Below are 24746 nucleotides of genomic sequence, written 5' to 3'. Positions count from 1 at the left end.
ATGGAAAAAGCCTGTCCTATTAAAAAGCAGCGTCCTTGTACCATTAAATATTACATCTGTTATTTGTGATAAAACATACCATGCTTGTATAACAAAGTAAAAGCAATGCCATGGAAATAAATTAAATTATGTATTACTCATAAAAACGCCTAGATTACCACATTTTATCCTTAATAGATGGTAATTTGTATCCTTAATGGTAATTTTAACTTGTCGCGATTCCTACTTTCTAACATTGCACTACTGCATCTGTGCACATATAAATTAGATGTGTTGCAAGAGTGTATATTATATGTGTGTGTGTATATATATATATATATATATATATATATATACACAGACACACATATACTTGTATACACACACACCATCATGGAAACTTACTCTAACAGCAACTCTCTTCTTTGTCTCCCTCACAATATGGCACACACCTACACTAACACTATATACTAACATCCATACACACATACAGTACATGCTAACACCATACAGTAACACACACACATACTCTCCAACACCATACATACATGCATGCATGCATACATATACACTCTCTCTCATCATCTCCCTCCTTCTCTCTCTTACTTTACTTATTCAATGCAAGCTGCCATGCCGCTGCTGCCCAACTATTGCAGGGTCATAGAATTTATGTGCAGTGACCCCATTACATGACCCCACAGGATGTCTTCGTTATTGGAGAGCCTGGGTGTTATGCACCCACCGCACCTGCCTTTGCATGTCCCTGAGTAAGATAGTGTTTAAAAGAACCCTTTTCCTTACACTTCAACCTTTTTTTCTGTTAGTATTTTCCCTCTATCTCCAAAGCACAATCTATATTAATGTTGAATGCAGCAGTTCCCATTTAAAGGAACACCCCACCCCTATTTTCATGTTAAATGAATATTGGAGTCCATTGTCCACAGACTCCACTACAAATTAGCGCAGGCATTTTCTAGTTATTGGAGTTAAAAAATGAGCCTTCTGTCTCATTTAACTCCTTCATGCCATTTGTCAGTACAGGTCTTGCACATACTTAGTAGAACTCCAACTGAAATCAAAAACTAACATACATGAGATTGTCCGCCTCCTGATTCATGGTGGAAGTGCTACTGAGGATGTGCATGAATGCTACGTACTAGTGCTTCACAGTCTCAATAGAAGCAGGCAGGGAAGGAATTAAATGGGACAGAAGTTTAAATTTTTTGCTTCATGCAAGTGATAATTTCCATGCAGTAAAATGCATTGGAGTTACAGCAAAATGGACTCCCAATATTAATTAAACATAAAAGCACAATTTAGGGTTCTGTGCTATTCGTTGTAGACATGCTGTTGAAATCTAGATCAGATTTGTATTCTTCTTATTCCATGATACCCACTAGCCTAAACTCATGCCCAACTTCGCTCTGTATGCTCCAGCAACAGATTGGGTGCCGCCATGTGTAGCCATTGGCTACGTACTACCTGAGCATAAAAAGTTCAGCCTGTCATATCCAGCCGTCAGCCATGCTTACATTATTAGGATGTCTCCAACCTTAAAGTTCCAGGGCAGCCTAAACCTGAAACTTGATTATTGTTTTAATTAAAGTTTCTTTTAGAACTCGTGCAAGTCTTGCAATAAAGGAAGGTCAAGTTAGCATATGTGCTGTCAGGAACATGCTTATCGTGCCTCTCCAGAATACCCACCACCCCATGCGCACAGAGATTTGTCCTCACTATTTCCCTGAGCAGCATCCGATATGGATGTCTTCTGACACGCACGCTACTCTTTCCTCATTCTCACTACCACCCCTGCCACCACACATGTCCCCGGGGACAACCCGACTTCTCAGCCACAAGCTCCAGGGACATTTAAAAGGCAGCTTCTCCTTCTCCTCATTGCTTGGTGTCCTGTTGTCTGTAGTACCTAACGTTTCTTTCTTACTTTGCTTGATATTTGTTGCTGACTTCAGATAGTCTATGTTTTTTTCATGTTTCCCTACTGCCCCTGACCTTGGAATAGGATTATCGTTTTTGTTCCTTTCTGTGACCCTTGACCTCGGATTGCTCTACCGCTCTACTGTTTCTCTGGTGTCCCTGACCTCGGCTTGTCTCAGTTTGTCCATTATTAACCCTGCACCTTACCCTGCATATTGGGCTCTCCCCTTCACACTGCATTACATGTGCCACATATGTCATTAGCATGAGTTTGAACTCAGAAACAACTGAAACATTTTAAACAAGACTTTGCTTCATTAATTAATATAAAATTATTTAAGTGACAGAAATGGTGATAGAACAGAAGTCTAATGGAACACGGACACGCATTGTGCTATTTACTGGCCTGGTTCTATCAGAATCAGCATGGCACGTATTCTTGTTTAAGCTTTCGCCTCTTTGCTAGATTGCCAATTAGTGAAAGGATATGTGGGCTGGTGATGAAAAGCACAAGGCTTGGAATCAGATAACTTGAAGCTACAACATTTATGTTAGTACATTGTTAGCTTGTTAGGAAATGATTGATGTGTAAATGCCTAGGTCTTTCCTTGAGGTAGCGCAACTGTTTTAGTGTTTTATTGCCTTTAAACAATCTTTAAAATTAGCTAGTGTTGGAAGGTGATTAAAACACCATTGTAAATGGGTACTGCCTAGTAAATAATACATAATATATTATTTTTTTTTATAAAATTCACCATTTCTAAACTCATAAAAGATCGGAGGTAAGCGTCCACAAAAAGCATACCGACCCTTGTTACCTTACCTTATGACCAAAGCATTGTGCTCTGCCGTCCTACAATCAGAACTTCCCAGCTTTATAGTGCACACAACCTTCTTCATTATTCTTCATATTAATTCATTTATATATCGCCATCATATGCGCAATGGGTAAACAGGATATAACATCACAGAACAATTTGGACTTACAGAAACCAAAAGTAAGGAGGGCCCTGCTCATACAAGCTTACATACTTTAAACATACATGGACTTTGGGCAAGTTCTCCCCATGGGACACCCCACCAAACTGTACCTAAGTGATGCTCTAGGCTTTAAAAGGGCATCATACCCCCACACCCTCCGAAAGCAGGGGGCGCACAAGATGTAAGGGAGGAAGCATTTGGAGAAATCTCTGCTAGCCGATGTATAGATCTCCACCAGACTACGGCAGATGCCAAGGGGCCCTGGGGACAATTACTGTGGCCTCTATGGTAAGCCTTGGCCTGTAGCAGTTGCACCTTTTGTCCTGTCTTGAAGACGGTCCTGATAATACATAATACAGTAAGTGACCATGACAGCCTTCTATTGCAGACTCGCCCACATAAAATGAATCCCATGAACACTACATAGCCACCCAACATGTCACTTCATGCATGCATTTTAGGCTTTTCACCCAACCGCTTGTATTTAGTCCTTTACGCGTCATACTGGCATTTCCCCCCAAAGACATAAATTATATATATATATATATATATATAAAAGCCCAGACTGGCAGTAAGGACTGATGTCCCCTTTGTGTGCCACTTACAATTTATGCCACTCGTGCGGCCGATCCCACACATTGATTTTAATCCCCAGTACATTCCTGTGCATAAATGACTGGAACCACCATTAACACACTCCCTTCAAAAAAATAAAAATATATACATATGGATTGTACATACTGTCTGGTACTGCTTCACATGTGCTAGGTGTATTATAGAGGTTGTTAAAATGGATTTGTGCAAAGAAAACAATGTTAATCCAAATATTGTTGACTACAAAACCCATCTGTGTTAGCTAGCAAATCAATTATTACATTTAGTTGGAACAGTTATCAGGCTAGTCACGTCCTCGAGTGGAAAATATAGTTAAACATGCTTTTAGGACACAGAGAATTAGATTTGGAGTGCTCAGACTATTGCAAAAACCACTTAAGTCTTATGCCTTTCCAATTTGCTCAGGAAACTGTATTTACGAGAAAACATGTTTTGAGCAAGATATGCCCCAGAGGATTAATTTGTGGTCACATCATTATCTCATATGACAAATAGAACACCTTGGAGAAATCTAGATTCCACTATTCCAGGATCAAGGTACAAGCAGATGTTAAGTTATGAATTCTTATGCATGACTCTTCATGCTCGGCAGAATCAGGGTCCCCTTCAACTCTCAAACTTTGCTTTCTTTTATGAATGCTTAAACCTAATTGACTTGACCTGGCGTTCTGGAGGAGGTAGCTGCCCAAGGACCAGGGTTCACCATAATTTAAGACAGGTTAGCTCCAGATAGGAAATTGGGCAGGTATTGGAAGAGATAAAGACCTGTGACCTGGATAAACAGGGCTTCACCTGGAGCCTGGAGAGTTCCCAGGTGGCTATGAGGTGCCAAACCAAGTGAGCTTCTGTTCCAAGAATAGCTTGGATGGCCCTTTATAAAGCATATTGAGGTCACTTAGATGTCTTGAGTTACCTCGCTGCTTGGACCCTATTTCAAAGAAATTTTGCCAGATAGCCCTTTATAATGCACAGTGAATTCAGGATAGAAACCGTAACCACCTGCAAACTTTCCTGGCGATTCTCACTTTCGTGAATAAGTCTAAAAGAGTTAAAATTGCAACTATCCTGCAATTAGTGACCAAATCCTGTTAGCGCATTTAGCGTGATCATTTTCAAATTGCTGCGTTGCCACAGAAAATCAAGCATCAGATTACTTGTTTTATATTATAAGAAATCATTTTAGTTACAGTGAGGTTAAAGATATTTCCATACCAAGGATGCTAGACGGCTAGAATGTTTTTTTTCCGTATTATAGGACTATATTTCCCATCATCCTCATCCAGTCTCCACCATTCTGATCTGTGTAACCCTTTTCAAAGGAGGGGCAGCAATTTACAGTAAATCATTTCAAACAATACCATTCCCACAAAAATAGAATTCTCCTTGTGAACAATCGTCATAGGAGAAAATAACAGGAAGTTTTGCCGTCTGCATTTAACTTCGCTCTCGTTCTCTGTTATTTCACTGCAATTTTCTAAAGCATCTGAAGCGCACTTCCTGAAAATTCTGGTTACCGTGGCAACTGGCATTAATTCCACTGCACTGTGGGTAAACTCAAGGTGATGTCAGTAGGGCACATATGCTAGCCATGCATAACAAATGCAGAATCTAAATATATAATACTATCAGTTGCACACACACACACGCACAACATTCAGCTAGGCGTCTTCAAGTACAAACTTCAAGGTACTGTCAAGGTCGGTGCAATGAGCGTAAAGCTGGGCATTATTGATAATGATGACTCGCATAAAGTTTTCCTCTGTGAATGGCTTAACTAAAGCATTAAATCAAACCTCCCCGGAGCTACCAAGAGAAATAACCATCTATTAACTTTAAAAGGAGAGCTTAAGAAGAAGTTGCCATTTCATCTTACGCAGCATTTTCAACAGTTGAGCTCATTAAAGCAAATGAATTAAGTAATTGTATGTAATCTCTGTTGTTTCTTTGTATATTGATTAGCAAACCCAAAGCAATGTGCAAATTACCCTACAATGTATGCTCGTTAAATCAGGAAAAGCAGACAGGCTGACATCGGCTGTGGCTCACACGTTACCTTCCTGATGGTATGTAACTCAACTCTCCGTTGGAGAAGCTTCTCTATCCTTGGTTGGTTGGACCTACAGAGGGGTCGCATAGGGCGCTGATGCAACGAAGCATCAAACGTCAGTAGGAAGCAGATTAATAGCAGTGGGACTGGGTGCTAGGGCAGTGGAAGCCCGAAGCAAAGCCTGAAAACAATAACGATTCAATGGCCTGTATGGTTCCTATACTGTTGGTGACTGGTCTTAACCCTAAAGTCTTCTTCTAGACATGGACAAGACATAAAACATTGACTGAAATATTGTAAGCATTCAAACATTTGAATCCGATGAGTAAGGAGGCATTATTTGCTAGTAATTGGTGACACCTTTGTATGTACACAACTGTAGTATTTCCCCAAAAATACAGGTCTTTAAAATTCCATACATTTCTTCTTCAAGTAAACGAGATAATGCAGTTAATTATACATTAAGCTCTATTCAAGTGAATGAAAGTTTACTGCGTCACCAACTACTTATTATCCTGCTTCTTACTAAGGTGTAATTACAAAGTATATTGGCATATCAACAGATGGAGTAGGAGCGTGAAGAAGCATGCATGATGTCACAATTATGCTTTGTATATATTCAAAGGAGGGGTAGCCTCTGGAATTGACTGTAATCAGCCTTGAGGTCTTTATGTAATGTTCTGTTTGCAGGGATTTTATTCCCACGGAACATACAAGGTTCATTTACAGTACATAGTGAAATGTGTTTTTGTGATTAGTGTAAATTTTTAATTTTGGAATAGATGTATGCATGGAATAAACGTTAGTTTTCTTATTTTGATGTGAAAAAAAATTGCGCATATGAGGTTTTCCTCGACGTGTTATGGAGCTACTAAAGGATTTCTGGCCTCAGTACCTTGTAGCCATTGCATATAAGGGAGACTCCAGCTATTATATGCAATTTAATGCATATGAAATCTTAGAGGTCCCTTTCAATTTATGTTTATGTCACCCCTGGCAAATGTATGGGGTAATTCTGCAGAATCGTCCTTTCCCGTACCCTTCCAGGTATTTCTCCTTGCACATAACATACTTACTGCTAGTGCTGGCTTGGTGAACACTGCCGGCAGGTGTCTGTTTATTTGAACATGTGCAGAAAGTGCTCCCTTTCATTTTATGGGGAGCACTTTCCTGCCACTGATTGGCTTTTGCCAAGCAAGCTTGTCTGGGTCACAGCGCTCCAGGTTGTGGGAGTGGCATTTAGGCCCCTCCCATCCCATTCAAACTTAAGGAGTTTAGGGATAGCCCCACCCACATATGACAATAGCCTCACTCACATCATAGTCCCACCCTCACAAAACCACTCCGCCGAATGGGGGGGGCTCCATTAGTCACATCGTGGAACTTCCGGAGATGTGCATAAAGGTCCAACCCTGACAGGTTTTTACCTGCACAAGGGCTAAGCTGGCCCAGTACTATGAATAATTAAATTTTTTGTTGTTTTTAGGACCTCTAGCTGATTGAACTATGTGTTAATCAGGGTCAAGCAAGCTCTTCTTGCAGTAGACGCTCACTGGGACTGACCCTTCATATTGCATAATATACTATGAAATTATAATGACTATGAGCTCGCAGAAACAAATCTTTATTGCCTCTTATGTTTTGTGGGTTGACTTAATTTACCTCTGAATCTTTTGCTCACAGTGGACAGAACACAAGGTCATTTTCCAGTGACCATCAATCAGCCAGTAGTGGCTACAGAGCAAACCTAATGTGCCGTGTAACAGTTAATAAAATATAAATTAATGGTTCATCATTGCAAACAGTTTCAGTGCACTTATATGTGACACTTGTAGATGCAAACCATCTTATTTAGTGTTTAAGGGCCTTAACGCCAGTTAGCATCTTTAATTGACAGGATAATTAAGTATATGATTGACAGCTCATGTATTCATAATACAATTCTGCTTTTCAGCCATTAAATAGGATCCATTAATGTAGCAAAACAGAACAAAATTTGTATGAAAATAAATGTTATGTAACATCTGTCTATATGTTGTATATGTTAATCTGACACCATACCATTACATTAAAGTGACCTTTCTCTATGTCCTAGCAGTTTGGTTCAACTGATTAGACTATCACATTTATATTTTAAATAGGGCTGAAGCAATTACGCTCAACCTTATTCTTGGGAACATGCTATATCTTAACTTTTTTACTTTTATAGAATATATATATATATATATATATATATATATATACACACACATATTAAATATACGTATTAAAAATCACCTTACATGTATACAGAGCGAGCAGCCATCCTAATTTCCTGTTCTTGGGACCTGGTAGTTTATACAAAACCATGAGGTCCGGACTGGCCATCTGGCTCACTGGGCAAATGCTCGGAGGGACGCTGGCCTGCAGTGCCCCAAACCACCCAGCAGATCAGGTGTAGCAGAGTCCGACAGCTAACTGGATATGCCCGGCTGCGCAGAATATAAGCATAAAAACAAAATATGGATCCGCACATATTCAGCCGCCAGCTGCATTCATGTCATCAGGTGGCCTCTGACCTTAAAGTGAAGGGTCAGTCATCGCCAAAGCAAACCTACTGGTTCCTGTTGCAAAGGTAGCAGAGATCACATATGTCCATCTTCAATGTGGAAACAGAATTTAAAAGTCATCAAACTTCCTGTGAGCTGATATACTATAACACTCAAGTGTTACTGAGTTTATATGTTTTTATATTTTTTTAAATATATTGCTTACAAAATGAGCAATAATGCTTTATGTTAGTGGTGTAAAATGTAAAGGTTTCAGGTTTTTTTTAATGATATATCTACCAGAATAATATACCTGAATTCCAAAAATGGCGCCATTTGTTTGAAATGTAATCATATTTTGATCTATACATTTCCTGCAAGAATTGTTTTCATTCTACACTGTAGTAGTATAACACAGGGCACAAATATATTCAAAAGTTGCATTTTGGCTCCGGCTACCTGGAGCCCCCCTTGCGGGATGTGGCCAGGACTACCCGCTGACGTCGGTGAGCTTTCCTGCTGACGTCGGTGAGCTTTGCTGTTGACGTCGCAGAATTGTTGCAATGGATGCAACTATTTTATAGCATTAGTTGGCATTAACAAAGGACATTTATAATATTAACAAAGTGATATCTTTAGAAACCAGGCACCTTTTAGTCAATCTGCGTGCTTTTTGTGGAATTTTTCATTAAACCGTTTTTTTTTTCAAGGAAAGTAAATGGAATAAAGTAGTCTTTGAAATGTTATCCGACACAATCCTACGTGGATTATCTACTTTTACTAAAAGCACCTAAAGGATCACAACGCCTACATTCTTACAGGATGAACTTATTTAGTAACTGCATATTTAGCAATTCTTGATTAGAAGTGATCAGCGCTCTTATCATTCAAACATTCATTAATCAGCTTATAAATATAGAAATAGCTGAACAGAAACCAAGGTCATGGGCTCTCATTTGATTTAACTGTAGGAAGGATTTCCCCAAACCTTTGTCACTGTGTATGAACTACTGTTGATAAACAACAAAAACTCATGTTAAAAAACATTCCCCATAAAATACAACAAAAACTTGCACTATACAATATACCAATCTTGGTTACTGAGTAACGGAGGAAGCTGAGATCCATTACGAGTCAGATTTTTACACAAACTGAAAAAGCTGCACAACTCCTTCAGGTATTCACAGGTACATTGACTGGAATACTGGAACAAGTCGTTCAACCAAAGAAATCAAGTTTTAGACCTAAGTGACAAGTTCATGTCTTAAAAAGGAAAGACACCAAATAGAAAGGACACCTGTCTGGATGTTCAGGTTAGACATCAGACTGACTTAATAGCACTATGCAGTATGAAGAGATGAGAAAAAGTATGCCTTCTCCATACTTTTTTCCATAATTCTGGTACAGATTAGTTTTATCTGTCCAAAAGATGCTGTTCCAGAACTGGGCTTGAGGTTTATGAATGATTTGCACGTTGTGGTGTATTTGCTCTCGGAGTCTTCTCTTTATGGTAAACTTGGATAATGCCTAACTCCTGGAGATTATTCTTTACTTGGCTAGAGTGATGTCATGTTTTACTTGCATTGAGAGGTTCTTTTGATCGCATGTAGTAGGCTCACAGCAACAACTTCCAAATGTAAATGCCACACTCCAGACCTTGTACCTGCTTAATTGATGAAGAAGTAAAGAAGGAATAGCCCACACTTGTCCATGAAACAGCTTTTCAGTCAATTGTGCAATTACCTTTGGTCCCTTGAAAAAGAGGGGCTATATTAAAGAGCTGTAATTCTTAAACCTTTCTTTACAATTTGCATGTGAATACCCTCAAATTAAAGCAGAGAGACTGTGCTGTTAGCCCATATTCATTAATTAACTGTAACTTAAATTTATTTTGGTAAACAGCCAAAATAACAAACGTATATCAGTGTCCAAATGTCCGGACTTCACTGTAGATCAGGGTCTTTCAGTGGATTCATTTAGATTTTTTAAAAACATTTCTACTTGGTTTAGAGAGAGAGTTCAGAGAGTAATTAATGAAAAAATCTCCAACTTGACACAAGTGGCCAGTGGAGTACTTCAAGGTTCTGAAAGCCACGAATCACTGTTGGCAGATGACACAATGTGAAATTGGAGGACTGGAAATCCAAGTAACACGCGAGATGCAATACTGACAAATACAAAGTTATGCATTTTCAGAAAAAAATAATCCCTTTACCTCTTTGTGATCAATGACAAACCAGGTACATCATGAAAAAACATCCATAGAGGACCGATGACGTAGCTGGTAATTATTCTGGTCATATAGTGTAAGAAAGCCTTTGTCTTTGAAGGATTAAATGTGGTTGTATTACAGAAATAATTAAATGAGAAATACTTGCAACATACAAGCCAAGTGTTATTTTAAAGAAAATATATTGTCTGCTGTTGCATATTGTATACACTCTTGCACCAGCTGTCCTAGTCTCTGTGGTTGGCAGCCATTTTTGTTTGGGTGCATGCCATGTAAAAATAATATTACACAATATAATATAGTGTGAAAAAAGTAATGTAATTGTAATAGAAAACTGTTCTATTAACAAGCCTCCAGTTGATGGCTGTTTTTCCCTTTATGGTTTATACTTCAAGAAACAACACGTGCCAAAGGACCTGCTTTGCCTAATTAAAGGTGTTTTGCCATAAATATTGATTTAGGGATTACTGGCAATGAAAAATAACCCAGATTGTACCAATATCTTCTACCCTATGGCTGCTCCAAGAACAATGGATTTTAGTTATAGTCAATTCTTTATTTTATGTCAAGGCAAAGAATCCCCTAATCTATCAAACACAAAAGGAGAAACCATTGCGCAGAATCGATCACCACGAGGCTTCTACAAAGTTTGCCTTACACTGTAATTATATAGGAAATGTTATATTTGTAACATTTATAACTGCCTAATATGCTGCTCGGTTGAAGATAAATGGGAAAGTATTCAAAGAATTCTTGTACTAAGTGTTGGGTAAAGACTGTTTGTGAGATCAATATGAGAAACCAAGGACAAGCTTAAAGAGAATCATTTTATGTTCACAGCTAAAATAGCAGATCGTGACTGCAATATGAATAAACGAGTAACAGGTATCTCTTCGGATAAAAGGAAAGAATGTAATTTTATCTTGTTAACTAAAATAAATAATAGGATAGTTTGTGAACGGTACACAGAGCGGTAGTAAATGAAAAAGCAGCAAAATCCTGATTGTGTTGCCAGAGACGAGAAAGTTGCTTGCTTTTCCTTTTTTTCCTCCTTATTCTAATGAATGATTTTTACTTCGGACTTCCGACTGCTGTGGTTCTCAATTATCTCCTGCCCTTGTTGCGGGTGAAGCTTTACGCAGGACGCCCACACACGCCTGGAACACTTTGGAATCTGGACGGCACAATGGAGACGCCAGCAGCAGGGAGATTGCAAGCCCACGACATGTAAAAATGGCAAAGGGCCTGATTTTCATTCATTCACAACCTAGGAGAGCGCTTACACAACCATTTTAGTAAACAGATTTGCAAACAGATTATGCAGCCATTTTGCTTACGAGAGAGAGGGAGGGGGAGTACTGAGTATCTTTAATTTATAATGCTGGAAGGAATATATAATATTACCGAAGAATAGAGTGTTTGGCATCTATGGTTCACAGATTCATAGGTATGCTATTAGAGATATACGCAGCCACATATTACATTTTTATGCTCATGTGTCAGGCGGACATATTCAGCCGGCAGCTGCACACCACAGCACCCGACCTGCTCCTGGTGTAGCAGACCAGGTGAGTATGGGGTACTGTAGGCTAGCAGCCAACCGGGCATTTGCCCAGTGTGCCAGATGGCGAGTCCGGGTCTGTCTAATATATCTGCAATATATCCTGCAATCTTTATATCAGAAAAATGACCGTTCCTGAAAAAAACAATATGAGCTTTGGAATTTAACAAATGTCGATAACTGTTATTATAGGCTCAACACATTTTAAATTTCCCGATGTACATATTGACAAGCACAATTGTTTTGAACAGGAAGAAGGTTCAATAGATGCAATATAAACTCCAAAATGCAACAAAGTAATAATAAATGTAATGATAATATTGTTTTTCATAAAGCATATTCATCAGAACAAATGTGTATGACACCAAAATTGATTTATACAACAATCAGCCATAACATGACCACCTTCCTAACGTTGTGTAGGTCCCCCTCTTTGCCACCAAAACAGCCCTGACCCGTTGAGCCATGAACTCTACTAGACCTACGTTATGTCATAATTAGGTCATCATTAGGTCATCATGTTATGGCTGATCGGGTTATATACTATTCTTGTTATTTAGAAATTTGGAGGTCTGGTTCTGTGCTGCGTTACCCTTCCATCTTTATTACCCTGGAGTGCAACCCCAATAATCTTTATTATTATAAACTGACATTATTGCCATGCTCTGTGAATAGTTAAGCGTATTCGTAAAAAAAAAAACACAAACGGTGGCGTACTGTGCAGTCCTGTGCAAATGATGTATGCTGATTGCAACTGACAGGTGCAAATCGGCACATTTCATTTCTTTGAAGTAGGTCTCTGTAAAGGCAAAGGAACGAGGTATAGAGGCCAGTGAAAGAAGTTGATAAAGGAAATTGATTAGCTGCGGCACTTCAGACCTCAATCACAGCTCCCATGTGGCCTCCTTACGATATAGTAAAGCTGTGAGCGGGGCTATGATGTCATATCCTGGCAACTAGCTTCATTTCATTACATGGAGAGGGGTACAAAGGTGTCCTAGTTTAGGGTTTACTGCCCTGGGTCAGGTATAACACCCAACTGAAATGTGCTGCTGGTTCCAAGGAAAGACAGTATGTGGTTATCTCCACTAGGGACTATAGTTTCAATCTAAAGGTGACCTCTTGAAAATCAAGACAGAAGTGGCCTTTAGCACCTCGGCACCGTGGGCAATCTGGCCCTTGAAGCTGAGTTGCTCACCAATGAAAAAAGGATTGAATTTACCTTTTAGTTAAAATACTAAATACAGTAAGTTGGTTGTTTGGGTTCAAAATATCCTGTCTTAGAAATGAAAACAAAAATCATGAGGAGATCTAAACTGAGCCAATATTCTAAAATATTGACCTGCTAAGAACTTATTGAATAGACTCTACATTCGCAGAACTATCTGCACCTGCAGCTAATCCCATTGGCTCCAGCATAAACTCTGATGACAACTGAGAGCCAAACAGCGTAAGCTACAATGTCAGCAACCCCAAGATCAAATGGCATGACATAACTTCCAAGAGCGTTCGCTGACACTGTGCAGCTTAACAAATTATAACTAAGAACAATTTCTAGTTAACATTTGGTTAAATTACATTCTAAGTACCAAACAGTGGCCTATCTCAACTGTAATTGGTTTTAATTGGGGTTCAAGATACATGGTTTGTGATTCATCCCCTTAATGAAACCCAAAATTGTGCTCGTGGCAACATTTTCGATAATGTTCCTTGTGTTCCATGCAGCATTTGAATTTATTTACAATGCCGGCAAGTCGTCGATGGGCGGACAACAGAATTGACATCATGACATTTGTTCCCAGTCAGTTGGCGGCCGGCGGCCACCCAGATCAGGAAATGCTGGAAGGTGTAGGGGTGCTTGGTGCGTTTTATAAGCATTTCTCATCCCTTAAAAAAGGTAGTGGGGGCTAACGAAATGTTGGGGATTTCTCAGTGTGTCTGCCTTTGGTGTCTCTGCTTACTTGGTTATTGTCTTAGCGTATCTATGTTGATGGCATATATGCTTTGGAACTATGCAGTATACAATAATCAATTTGCATTATATACCGTATTTGCTCGATTATAAGACGACCCTGATTATAAGACGACCCCCCAAAATCTGAATATTAACTTAGGAAAAAAAGAAAAAGCCTGAATATAAGACGACCCCAAAGGAAAAAAGTTTTACCAGTAAATGTTAATTCATGTAAACTCTTTTTTTTAATAAAAGCTATGATTGAGAAAAAGATTTCTTTTGTTTTTATTTCTTGTACCGTATTTGCTCGATTATAAGACGAGGTTTTTTTCAGAGCAAATGCTCTGAAAAATACCCCTCGTCTTCTAATCGGGGTCGTCTTCTAATCAGACCTCAAATAGAGGTCTGATTAGGAGACTAAGATCCAGATCCCCCGCACCGCTGCAGGGGACCTGGATCCTCCTGTCTCACCCGACCCCCCCCCCCATACACACACTTACCGGTGCTTCCTGCTTTGTTGCCGGGGCAGCGGGTTGACGTCTACGCGATGCGCGTAGACAACGTCCGCTGCAGCCGGAAGGAGGTGTGGCTAGCAGCGGGGGTTGTCTGCGTCCGTCGCATAGACCTTCCCCGACTGTCAGAGTCGGGGAAAGTATACGCGACGGACGCATACAAACCCCCGCTGCTAGCCACACCTCCTTCCGGCTGCAGCAGAAGGCGACGTCAACCCGCTGCCCCGGCTGGAAGCACCGGTAAGAGAGGGGGGAGAGCGGGGGAAGGGGGGTGAGAGAGAGAGGGGGGGGAGAGAGAGAGGGGGTGAGAGAGAGAGGGGGTGAGAGAGAGAGAGAGAGAGAGAGAGAGAGAGAGGAGAGAGAGGAGAGAGAGAGAGAGAGAGAGTGTGTTAGTTAAATGGGGTTATAGGGTGTGTGTGTGTTAAATGGGGGCATAGGGCATTTCTGGAGTGGCGTTAAGGGGGCATTTAATAGAGCACTCTGCCTCCTGAAATGCCTTATACCTCCCTATATGCCACTCTGCCCCATAATATGCCTTTTAACCCCCTAAATGGCAGAGTGGCATATAGGGGTATAAGGCATTTCTGGAGGCAGAGTGCTCTATACAATGCCTTTTAACTCCCTTAATGCCACTCTGCCTCCTGAAATGCCTTATACCTCCCTATGTGCCACTCTGCCCCATAATATGCATTTTAACCCCCTAAATGCCAGAATGGGATATAGGGGTATAAGGCATTTCTGGAGGCAGAGTGGCACATAGGGGGTCAAAAGGCATACCATGGGGCACAGTGGCATATAGAGGGTTAAGAGGCATATCATGGGCCACAGTGCCATATTGGAGTGGCAAGCCTGGGGGCAGATGTGCGTAACTGGGGGACAGTTTGGAAAATACCGTATTTGCTCGATTATAAGACGACCCTGATTATAAGACGACCCCCCAAAATCTGAATATTAACTTAGGAAAAAAAGAAAAAGCCTGAATATAAGACGACCCTAAAGGAAAAAAGTTTTACCAGTAAATGTTAATTCATGTAAACTATTTTTTTTAATAAAAGCTATGATTGAGAAAAATATTTTTTTTTGTTTTTATTTCTCGTATTTTCCAACCTGTCCCCCAGTTACGCACATCTGCCCCCAGGCTTGCCACACCAATATGGCACTGTGGCCCATGATATGCCTTTTAACCCTCTATATGCCACTGTGCCCCATGGTATGCCTTTTGACCCCCTATGTGCCACTCTGCCTCCAGAAATGCCTTATACCCCTATATCCCATTCTGGCATTTAGGGGGTTAAAATGCATATTATGGGGCAGAGTGGCATATAGGGAGGTATAAGGCATTCCAGGAGGCAGAGTGGCATTAAGGGAGTTAAAAGGCATTATATAGCGCACTCTGCCTCCAGAAATGCCTTATACCCCTATATGCCACTCTGGCATTTAGGGGGTTAAAAGGCATATTATGGGGCAGAGTGGCATATAGGGAGGTATAAGGCATTTCAGGAGGCAGAGTGCACTATTAAATGCCCCCTTAACGCCACTCTGCCTCCTGAAATGCCTTATACCTCCCTATATGCCACTATGCCCCATAATATGCCTTTTAACCCCCTAAGTGCCAGAGTGGCATATAGGGGTATAAGGCATTCCAGAAATGCCCTACACACACACACACACACACACACACACACACACACACTTACTTACTTACCGGTGCTTCCAATTTCCTGCTGTATTGCCGGGGCAGCGGGTTGACGTCTCATTCCGCGGCAGCCGGAAGGAGGTGGAGTTGGCAGCGGGGGTTTGTATGCGTCCGTCGCAAATACCTTCCCCGGCTGTCAGAGATCAGGAACTCTGGAACTCTGATCTCTGACAGTCGGGGAAGGTATTTGCGACGGACGCATACAAACCCCCGCTGCCAACTTCACCTCCGGAAGCACCGGTAAGTGTGTGTGTGGGGGGGGGGCGACGACAGGAGGATCCAGGTCCCCTGCAGCGGTGCGGGGGATCTGGATCTTAGTCTCCTAATCAGACCTCTATTTGAGGTCTGATTAGAAGACGACCCCGATTAGAAGACGAGAGGTATTTTTCAGAGCATTTGCTCTGAAAAAAACCTCGTCTTATAATCGAGCAAATACGGTATTACTCTTATTTCTTATTCTTATGTATAGGTTGTCCCATTTTGTGGATCCATATTACCCTGAGACTGTCTCCTTTGTACATGGCATACCCTTATATGATTTGGGATGTATTCTGTGGGCATATTTTTTTTGTCTGGATCTATGTATATATATACAAGCCTTTGACTACCTAACATCTTCAAATTGCTCGGGTTAACTGGCCAAAATTTCACTGGGGAAGGAGGTTGTGATGTAAGTGCAAGTGCTTACACTGCCTGTGAAAGAGGATGTATGCCAGTGCTTGCGATGGGAGAGGCCTAGCAGCTCAGTAGAGTGTTGTCTGGTCAACAGCATGTATAATAATATCTAATGTTTGCATATATTTCATACTACTGCATGTGCCCATCATTAAACCACCTTACATTTTGTTCTCTTCTCCCTCCTATATCTCTCCCACTTTATGCTTTCATGTCCCTTTCTCTATATCTTCTCTCTCTACCTAAACTCTTCCTTTCCTACTTATTTTTTAATTCTCCCTCTACACACAACATGATCCAGCAGCTCCTCCTTCCCTGCGTGCTGAACTATCTTTCAGATAGATCTTTTCGAGATTGGATTTTCATATTTTTACCTTGGAACTTCCCGAATTAGGACACCTGGAGCCCTTTCTCATAAGTCATAATGACAAATACCACCAAATGCCGCAAATGGCCCAAGTGTCAGAAAAAGTATCAAGGTCTGACATGCTGTCTTAGTGAACTTACTTTAACCCTTTAAATAGGCTCAAAACTTGCAAATATGAAAAATATGTTTAAGCTATTCTGGGCAATTGTGCCATTGTAAAACAAGTGCAAATGCGTATTAAAACATTGTTTGGAAGGTTGGTACAAATTCAAGAACATTAATGCAATATTTTTTGATATTGAAAGAAATTCTTTGCCCTTTATCATTTAATGATAGACATATAGTTAAACCACAATAGAACACAAGATGAATCGGTGATGACCACAAAATGTTGGATCAATTAAGCACAAATATGTTCACATGAAGAAGAGACCTGAGATACCTAAAGCTTATCTGAGTATATCTTTTTATATGTTGGTGGAAATAAATTGGATCAAGTTCATCTAAAGTCTCCATCTTCTGTTGGACCAAAATGGTTATATCTATTTCCTTTATGGTATTGTTTTATTGCGAGAATGAAATGAAACAAAATGTTTTATAAATAGGTGGTTTGTTTATTTCTTGTTCATACACAAATAATGAAATACTGTTTTTCTTAATTTTATGCTACTTTCTTTTTCTCCCCTAGAATCCAATTGTTCATATTTCAAATTCTTCACAACGGGTGAAAATGCACACATATTTCAACGTATTACACACAAAGGTAAATTCTCTTTAACCGAGTGTTAATATTGTGTTAGAATGTGAATATATCTTGTTATTACGATTAGTTTCCTTTGGTAGAATACATTTAATTTAAATAGTTTTTGCATAATTTGATTTGGAAATAAAATAAAATTTCTTATATAACCATTTGAACTGGACCAAAAAATCATGATTTATTCACTACTGGTATAATCCACAAACTAAGTCAGGGGTGTCCAAGTTTTTTCTGCAGTGGGCCACTTCATCAGAATTGTATACATGCGAGGGCCGCACTCATTTTTCACTGTGAGAAAACATAGCCTTTAATAAGATATGCAGATTAAAATAAAGTAAATGACACAAAACCTCATTCATTCACAGATTCATTCCCTCAATCACGCATACTCATCCATGCAGCATGCGTTGAGGTTGAAGGAGAGGATCTTAGAATGAAAAATAATTATGCTAGTTTGACAAATTTTTTCCCCACACTGGGGTATAATGACCCCTCATCTTTAAACCAGATACCGTAATGCTTGGAAAACAAAAAGGTTAAGCTATAGGCTGATTTAATAATGCTGTTTACAAACACTAAAAATGTATGTGTGGAAATTAATGATAATCCAAAAAGCATACTGGAATCTCCTCCTCTTAAAATAGGTGATAGTCTGCAGTATCGGGTGACTTCATCTTAGTAAAGTCTCAGGCAAAGGGGGTATTATAAAACAACAATTTATTTAATCCATGAAAATTGCGTGAACATTAACTATTCAGAAGTAACAGTGATGTGTTTCATCCTTTATGGCTTTGTCACGGCTCCCAGGGCTGCATCCGTCTTGGCGCCTGGCATCACTCCACCTCACCAGGGCCAGGATCCAGGCCTGGATTCCCTGTCACCATTGTCCTCGCATAGGGGCAGAACACGGGGTCCTCCTTTGACCAGCAGGACAGCCAGGTCCATGGGGGGTGTGGCGTGTGCAGTTTAATTAATTAACTGGAGGCTGGGGAGACGCTCCCGCAGCCCCAGGATCTTCAATAATGAATAGGAAAGCCACACCATCATTCCCCCAGGAACAGGGGCAACCCCAAACAGCTTGCAGCTCAGTGACAGACTATTCTGAAGCCCAGTGTTCAGTATTCCAGGAGTTGTTCTGGTTCCTGTGATCCTGCACCTCTGTGATAATTGCTGTTTATTGACTTTTGGCTCACTCTCTGGACCTCTGATATTGTGCTGTTGTGCCACCTGCCCTGACCCTGGATTGTCTGACCACGGATTTGTCTCTTCCCTTATTGGACTTTTTGCGTTTGTTTGCTGCTCCTTGCTATCAGGTTCCAGATCAACCTGGTTTGACATGTCCTGTCACAGATGTGTCCCATGACAGACTTAAACATAAGACGAAACGCGTCAGGTGACCATGGTCCATTGATATGATGTGTTGCGGCTATTCCGAATAGCTATGTTCATGCTATTTTAAAAGATTAAATACATTGTTGTTTTATACTACACCCTTTACCTGAGACTTTACTCATTTGAAGTTGCCTGATACTGGGGACCTATTGAGAGCAGGGCCCTCTCTAGCTAATGTGTCGGTTTGTCCTAGTCTGTTAATTCTAGTCTCGTCATATCCCTTGAATATACATATGTAAGAAGGGCTGCTTCAATTGTTTGCGCTGTATAAGGATAATAATAATAATAAAAATAATATAAGCGAAAGAGGTTGCGGTTTCCTTTTTGGATTTGCTTTGTCAGCGTATAGTCCCAAAGGTGAACGTCCCATGGATCAGTAATATTTGCTTCAAAGTGTGGGGGCTGAGTTGCCGCACTAATTTGTATATATCTGAGAAATTAATGATAAAGCAAAGAGTTCAAGATCCATGCAGGCGGAATAAGAATAAGAATAAGAATAAGACGAAACAAACTCTTAACCTTGAATAATATAATCGTAATATAATGGTGCTTTAAATAGAAAGCAATGAAAAGGTACATAAAGAAATAAAATTAATGCCTGTCCAACGTTAATGGTGAAAATTAAAATCCTAGTCTAGCACACAGATGTAAACACACACAAATTCAAACATGCTAACACACATACACGTTTACACATACACTTACTCACTAACACAAACATACACACTCATTGTAACACACACTCCTTCTCACACCACTTATATATATATATATATATATACACACACACACTCATGCTCCCATACAAACACAACACGTACACATCCATGCTAACACAAACACTTACACACTCATGCAAACACACGCTTCATTTCACACCACATTACTTCATGCCCCCAAAATAAGATCAGCCAATACAAACCAATGAAAATGGTCCATTCAGGTGTCACGCCTAATGTCTAATCAATAAGTGTAGTAATTAATGGAATTATCAAGAATTAGACATTTTCTTAAATATTGGAATGTTTTCCATAATATGTATTGCATAGAAGCAAAATATAATTTAAAAAGAACCAATGTCCAATTAATTTAAAGACTAGATGGAAGTTTTAACCAGTGCATTATTTTAATTCCTTAAAAACATTTTTTACAGAGTCTTGACTACATTTTTTTTACATTTTAAGTAGTCCTTCACCAATAGTATTTTGCATATGTCGACCTATGCTTTATTTTAATAAAATGTTTAAGGGCCCATGTCTTGTGTCATGTGACAATAAAACATTCCCTGAAAAACATTAATTTACCTTGACTTGTATACTTTTGAGCATCGCTTCTACAGTATATAGCATTTATGTACTAAAAAAAACCAAACAATCCTCCCCTCGCCATCTATTTCAAAAAACATTGTTAATTTATATGTTGTCTTTAATGAGAATTAGAGGCTGAGGTGATGAGGCCAAAGAAAATTATAATATTTTATAGCATTTAATTGGAGGGGAAAAAAAGTATATTTACATGCATAACTATTTGTGTTTTTTCCACAGACCTAAATATTACTGCTGCAGTTATGTCACTATTAAGTATAACGCTTATGGTAATGGGATCAATCTGTATAACTATGGTTCTGAGTAAAGGAGTAGAGTTCCTTCTGAAGCCTGCCTCTTTCTTCTTTGTTCTATCAGGTAAGGATTGACTTTATTTTTTTATTCTCTCCAATTAAAAAGTTTTGCCTACTGTCCAAATAACAAATTAACATCATCTTAGCTTACATCCGCGGTCATCTTCTTCTATGCCGAGCGCTGGGATATGACATCATTTTCTGAAGCTCTGTGCTTTAAAGAAGCACGGGGTAAGTTTATTATGAAGGCTGTGCAGCCTAGGCACAGCCCCCATAGTGCTTATGGGCTGGATGCAAGCAGGATCTATGATCTCCCCAAACCCAAACCATGGAGCAGTGGTGTGCTGGGGAGCCTGATCACCCAGTAGGGCGATCTGGGTAGTAGTGGAGCTGTGGTCCCCTTGAACTGCAGCCCGAAGCCTAGTCACCAGAGTATGACACAAACTGACCTCACAACTATCTCAGTTTGCGCTCTCTCCTCTATCCTGCCAAGCTCTACCTCTGTCCTGCTTTTCTGAATAGCAGAGCTGTACGGGAGGCAAGATTATAAATCTGGAGCATTTGCTGTAGGTAGCAATACAGGTTTCTACGTATTCCTCAAAAATGTAGCACTAATCAAGAAATGCTCTAGTGTGACCTTACCTATTGTATTAACCCCTTCATGACAAAGCCCATACATGTACGGGCTCACAATGCACTGTTTTTAATGGGGTTAAGGACAACCCATTGTCCTTAAGGGGTTAAGGTAGCTCAACAAGAGTTGTAGAAACAAACCCCACTGACTGCCAAATGCAAAGGTTTGTTTTTTTCAGAGCTTTATTTTCCCAAAGGCAAGGTAGATGGTTGCTACCCACTATGTATGTCCTGTGATTTTGACACTATTTTTAGGGGCATAGTAGGAACAAAATCTGCTCTATGACTGTGTACCTCCTCCTAACAAGATATTATTTCTCTTAGGTGCATTTGTCCTTATCACCATGGAGGTATTTCGTCATGCAGTCAGATGGCTCATGGCAAGTAATCAACACGTACGTCTGGAATATGAGTACTCATGGTCAGTAGCTTGTGCGGCGGCAGCAGGAGCAATCTTGATATTTGGAGGAATTTGTTGCTTGTTCCTGGTATTGCCTGCCTTGCCCAAGAAACCATGGGAATATTGTATGAAGAAAGGAAGTAGCTCATAAAGAAGCAAGTGGAGATCGTTATTGCATTTTACAAGCATCAAGCTTGAACGACCCACTGTGACCTTTTCAAGTCCTTTGCAGAAATGAAAAAAAAAGGACAATTGTCTGTTTACGTAATTGTATTTTTATGCACCTGATACAAATTAATGGTCTTTACACGGACTGTAAGAATTATGGCACATGCTTCAAAATAAGAACAGTCTATATCTGCTTTATTGGACCGGACGTGTTTTGTTTCTTTCCCTCTTTGTAAATAAGCTTTCTAGCACCAAGAACTTTGTCAGTGCATTTTACTGCAGGGTATGGGGAAGGGTAGGGAAAGGGGTAATTATTGTATACAACAATATCTATTTTGGTGTTATGTTGTCCTATTAAAAGTTATTTTTATTCTGGTGAGTGTATTGCGGTGAACTAAACAGAGATGTAGTCAACATATGTTGTTTTTAAATCAGAAATAGTGTGCATCTCCACTATAACGTTGAAGGGTTCTGCTTTGAGTATATATTCTGAACCAATTTACAGGGAATATACAATAACGAGCATACCATCAGCTATGCAAATCTAGCCTTCTCCTAAAGTTTGCGAGCAAATTAACAACACTGGCGTAAAGGGCATGTACTGCTGGTTTGATTGTGCCTTGCCTGCGACCCTATTACCTGGTGGTTGAGTATCTCAGGGAGCTAGAGAGCCTCTGGTGGCATCAGAAAGACATGGAGACCCTTAGTCCTTGGGGAAGCAAATCAGTTCAAGTGATTGCAGAAAGGTTCAACTTGTAGGATTTCTGCTAGATTGTCACTTCACGGTGAGCCGGCCCCAAAAAAGCTAAGACATCTGGGGATTCCAAATATATTTAGAATGCTTTAGGCCATAAAAAAGTATAAAAGAACGTTCAGACGGCCATGTAACTAAAAGTAGTCAACATGGACCTTGCTGTCCAACCTCAGCTGAAGAGCCTCAGGTTCCTTCCTCCTAATAAGGATACTGACTGAATACAGCCTCATTTGGAACCGGCAGGGCAGATTAGGTCTCCTGCTATGAAATTTTAGAAATACTTGCCCTGCGCTTACAGAACTTCACAGCCCATTCATTTAACATGACATCAACACAAATACATTTCTGAGTTCCATCGTTTCTTTATTTACCTTGCAAACAGATGCCTTCGAATTTGTGCTGCATGATATTTTACCTTGATTTAAAGCATTTGATGAGCTTTATAATCTTAACCACTATATTAAAAAAAAAAAATGCAAATACTACAGAATTCCCAAGTCGGGATGATCTCTCTCCCACTATGTCGAAGGGCTAGTCTGCTGCTGACAAGGCAGAAGCACATGGATACTTTACTCTGCTGTAGTTACAAAGCTTAAAATAACTGGTTACCATCTGTGATATGCTGTCTTGATTTTTGGCATTCCACCATCAATTATCTTCGTTAACCCCTTTGGATGCTAGGCATTGGGATACTCGCTTTTATTCCAACAATTTCTGGAACCCTGAAACGATGTGCCAATTATTTTAAACACTGCACTCTGGTACCTAAAGGGTAAATTGCCAATATATGTCTTGTAGTATGTTTCTTAGGAAGATGGAGAACCATTTTGTTGGTAGTGATTATGTGCAATGCCTTTTATTTTTCATTACCAGTTTTACGCTAAAAGAAGATTCATCAGGTTTCCCAAATCTTTGAAATTCTATTCTCTCGGTTTTTATTCATTAAATACATATATGTTATGGTGCTTATAGATTGAAAAAAAAATCAATATGAATGAATTCACCTTATGTGTATACGATGGAAACAGTCATTTTAACTTTTAAGTGATTAGGATCTGCATGCTTATTCTTCGCCGTTAATTTATTGTAAAGTTGCTGTTGATTGGTTCAGGAAGCCTTTATAAAGGGTGGTCGGAAGAGAAGAGACAATTTTAAGGCATGAAATAATTATTTATTGATTTATATAGCGACATCATATTCTGAAATGCTATACAATGGGAAATAGCTGAGCCAGAGATAGTTTTGCTTAAAAAACAAGCAAAACAGTGACAATGCCTAAACAAAAAACGAAAAAGCCATAGGTATTTTAGTAAATTAATTCAGTAATGCTATTATATTTTCTGAGTAGTCTTTAATTCCAAGAACATATATAGTATTATATACTGATCCACTTTCAATGGACTCTTTTTTTAGTAATAGGTATATAAGTCTCACCTTTAATTTTCAGAGGCATCAAATGGTCGATTCCAAGGGGAGTAAGCGGTAATCTGTACACGTTCGATATCGTTTTAATGGTATAGTTATGACAATGACAGAATTGCTTATGTTTGCTGTAAGATCAGCCACTACTAGGATGGGTTCTCTACTGAGAATACAGATTATGGTAAAGTGCTGAGCTCAGCATCTCTGCAATGGATTTTATAAGTGCTTTTGGATCTTGCTGAAAGTTGACAGTTAAAGTAAGGGATCATGTTAGAATTAGTCCTTGGGTAGCTAAAGTAATGGTTATTCTGGTCCCTGCCCAGCTCCGATTACATCTTATGGGATCATAAACAGGCTATTTTTTTTTCTCAGTACAGCGGATTCCAGATAAAATAAATATAAATGTCTGGGTAGTCACGAGACATTTTAGTGATCTACCAGTCATACAGAAGAGATAATGCGAAGATTTGTCAATTATTAATATTCAAAATATAACTGCTTAACAAAGTAATTGTTTAA

The 24746-nt window shown here is 39.6% G+C and overlaps 1 protein-coding gene across 1 annotated transcript in view; it reads left to right on the top strand.

The window, feature by feature from the left end:
• Positions 1–22427, top strand: part of CACNG6 (calcium voltage-gated channel auxiliary subunit gamma 6) — a 38582-nt gene extending 16155 nt beyond the window's left edge. The window contains exons 2-4 of the mRNA XM_053451888.1: positions 17769–17843; positions 20777–20914; positions 21808–22427. Of these exons, the coding sequence (XP_053307863.1) occupies positions 17769–17843; positions 20777–20914; positions 21808–22034 (440 nt within the window). The 3' untranslated portion in view covers positions 22035–22427. The remainder of the gene's footprint in view (positions 1–17768; positions 17844–20776; positions 20915–21807) is intronic.
• The last annotated feature ends 2319 nt before the right edge of the window (positions 22428–24746 follow it).

This window comes from Spea bombifrons, chromosome 12, assembly GCF_027358695.1.
Source record: "Spea bombifrons isolate aSpeBom1 chromosome 12, aSpeBom1.2.pri, whole genome shotgun sequence".
NCBI classification, from domain to species: Eukaryota; Metazoa; Chordata; class Amphibia; order Anura; family Pelobatidae; genus Spea; species Spea bombifrons.
Note: the sequence above shows the minus strand (reverse complement) of the source record. Positions and strands in the feature narration are given on the sequence as shown.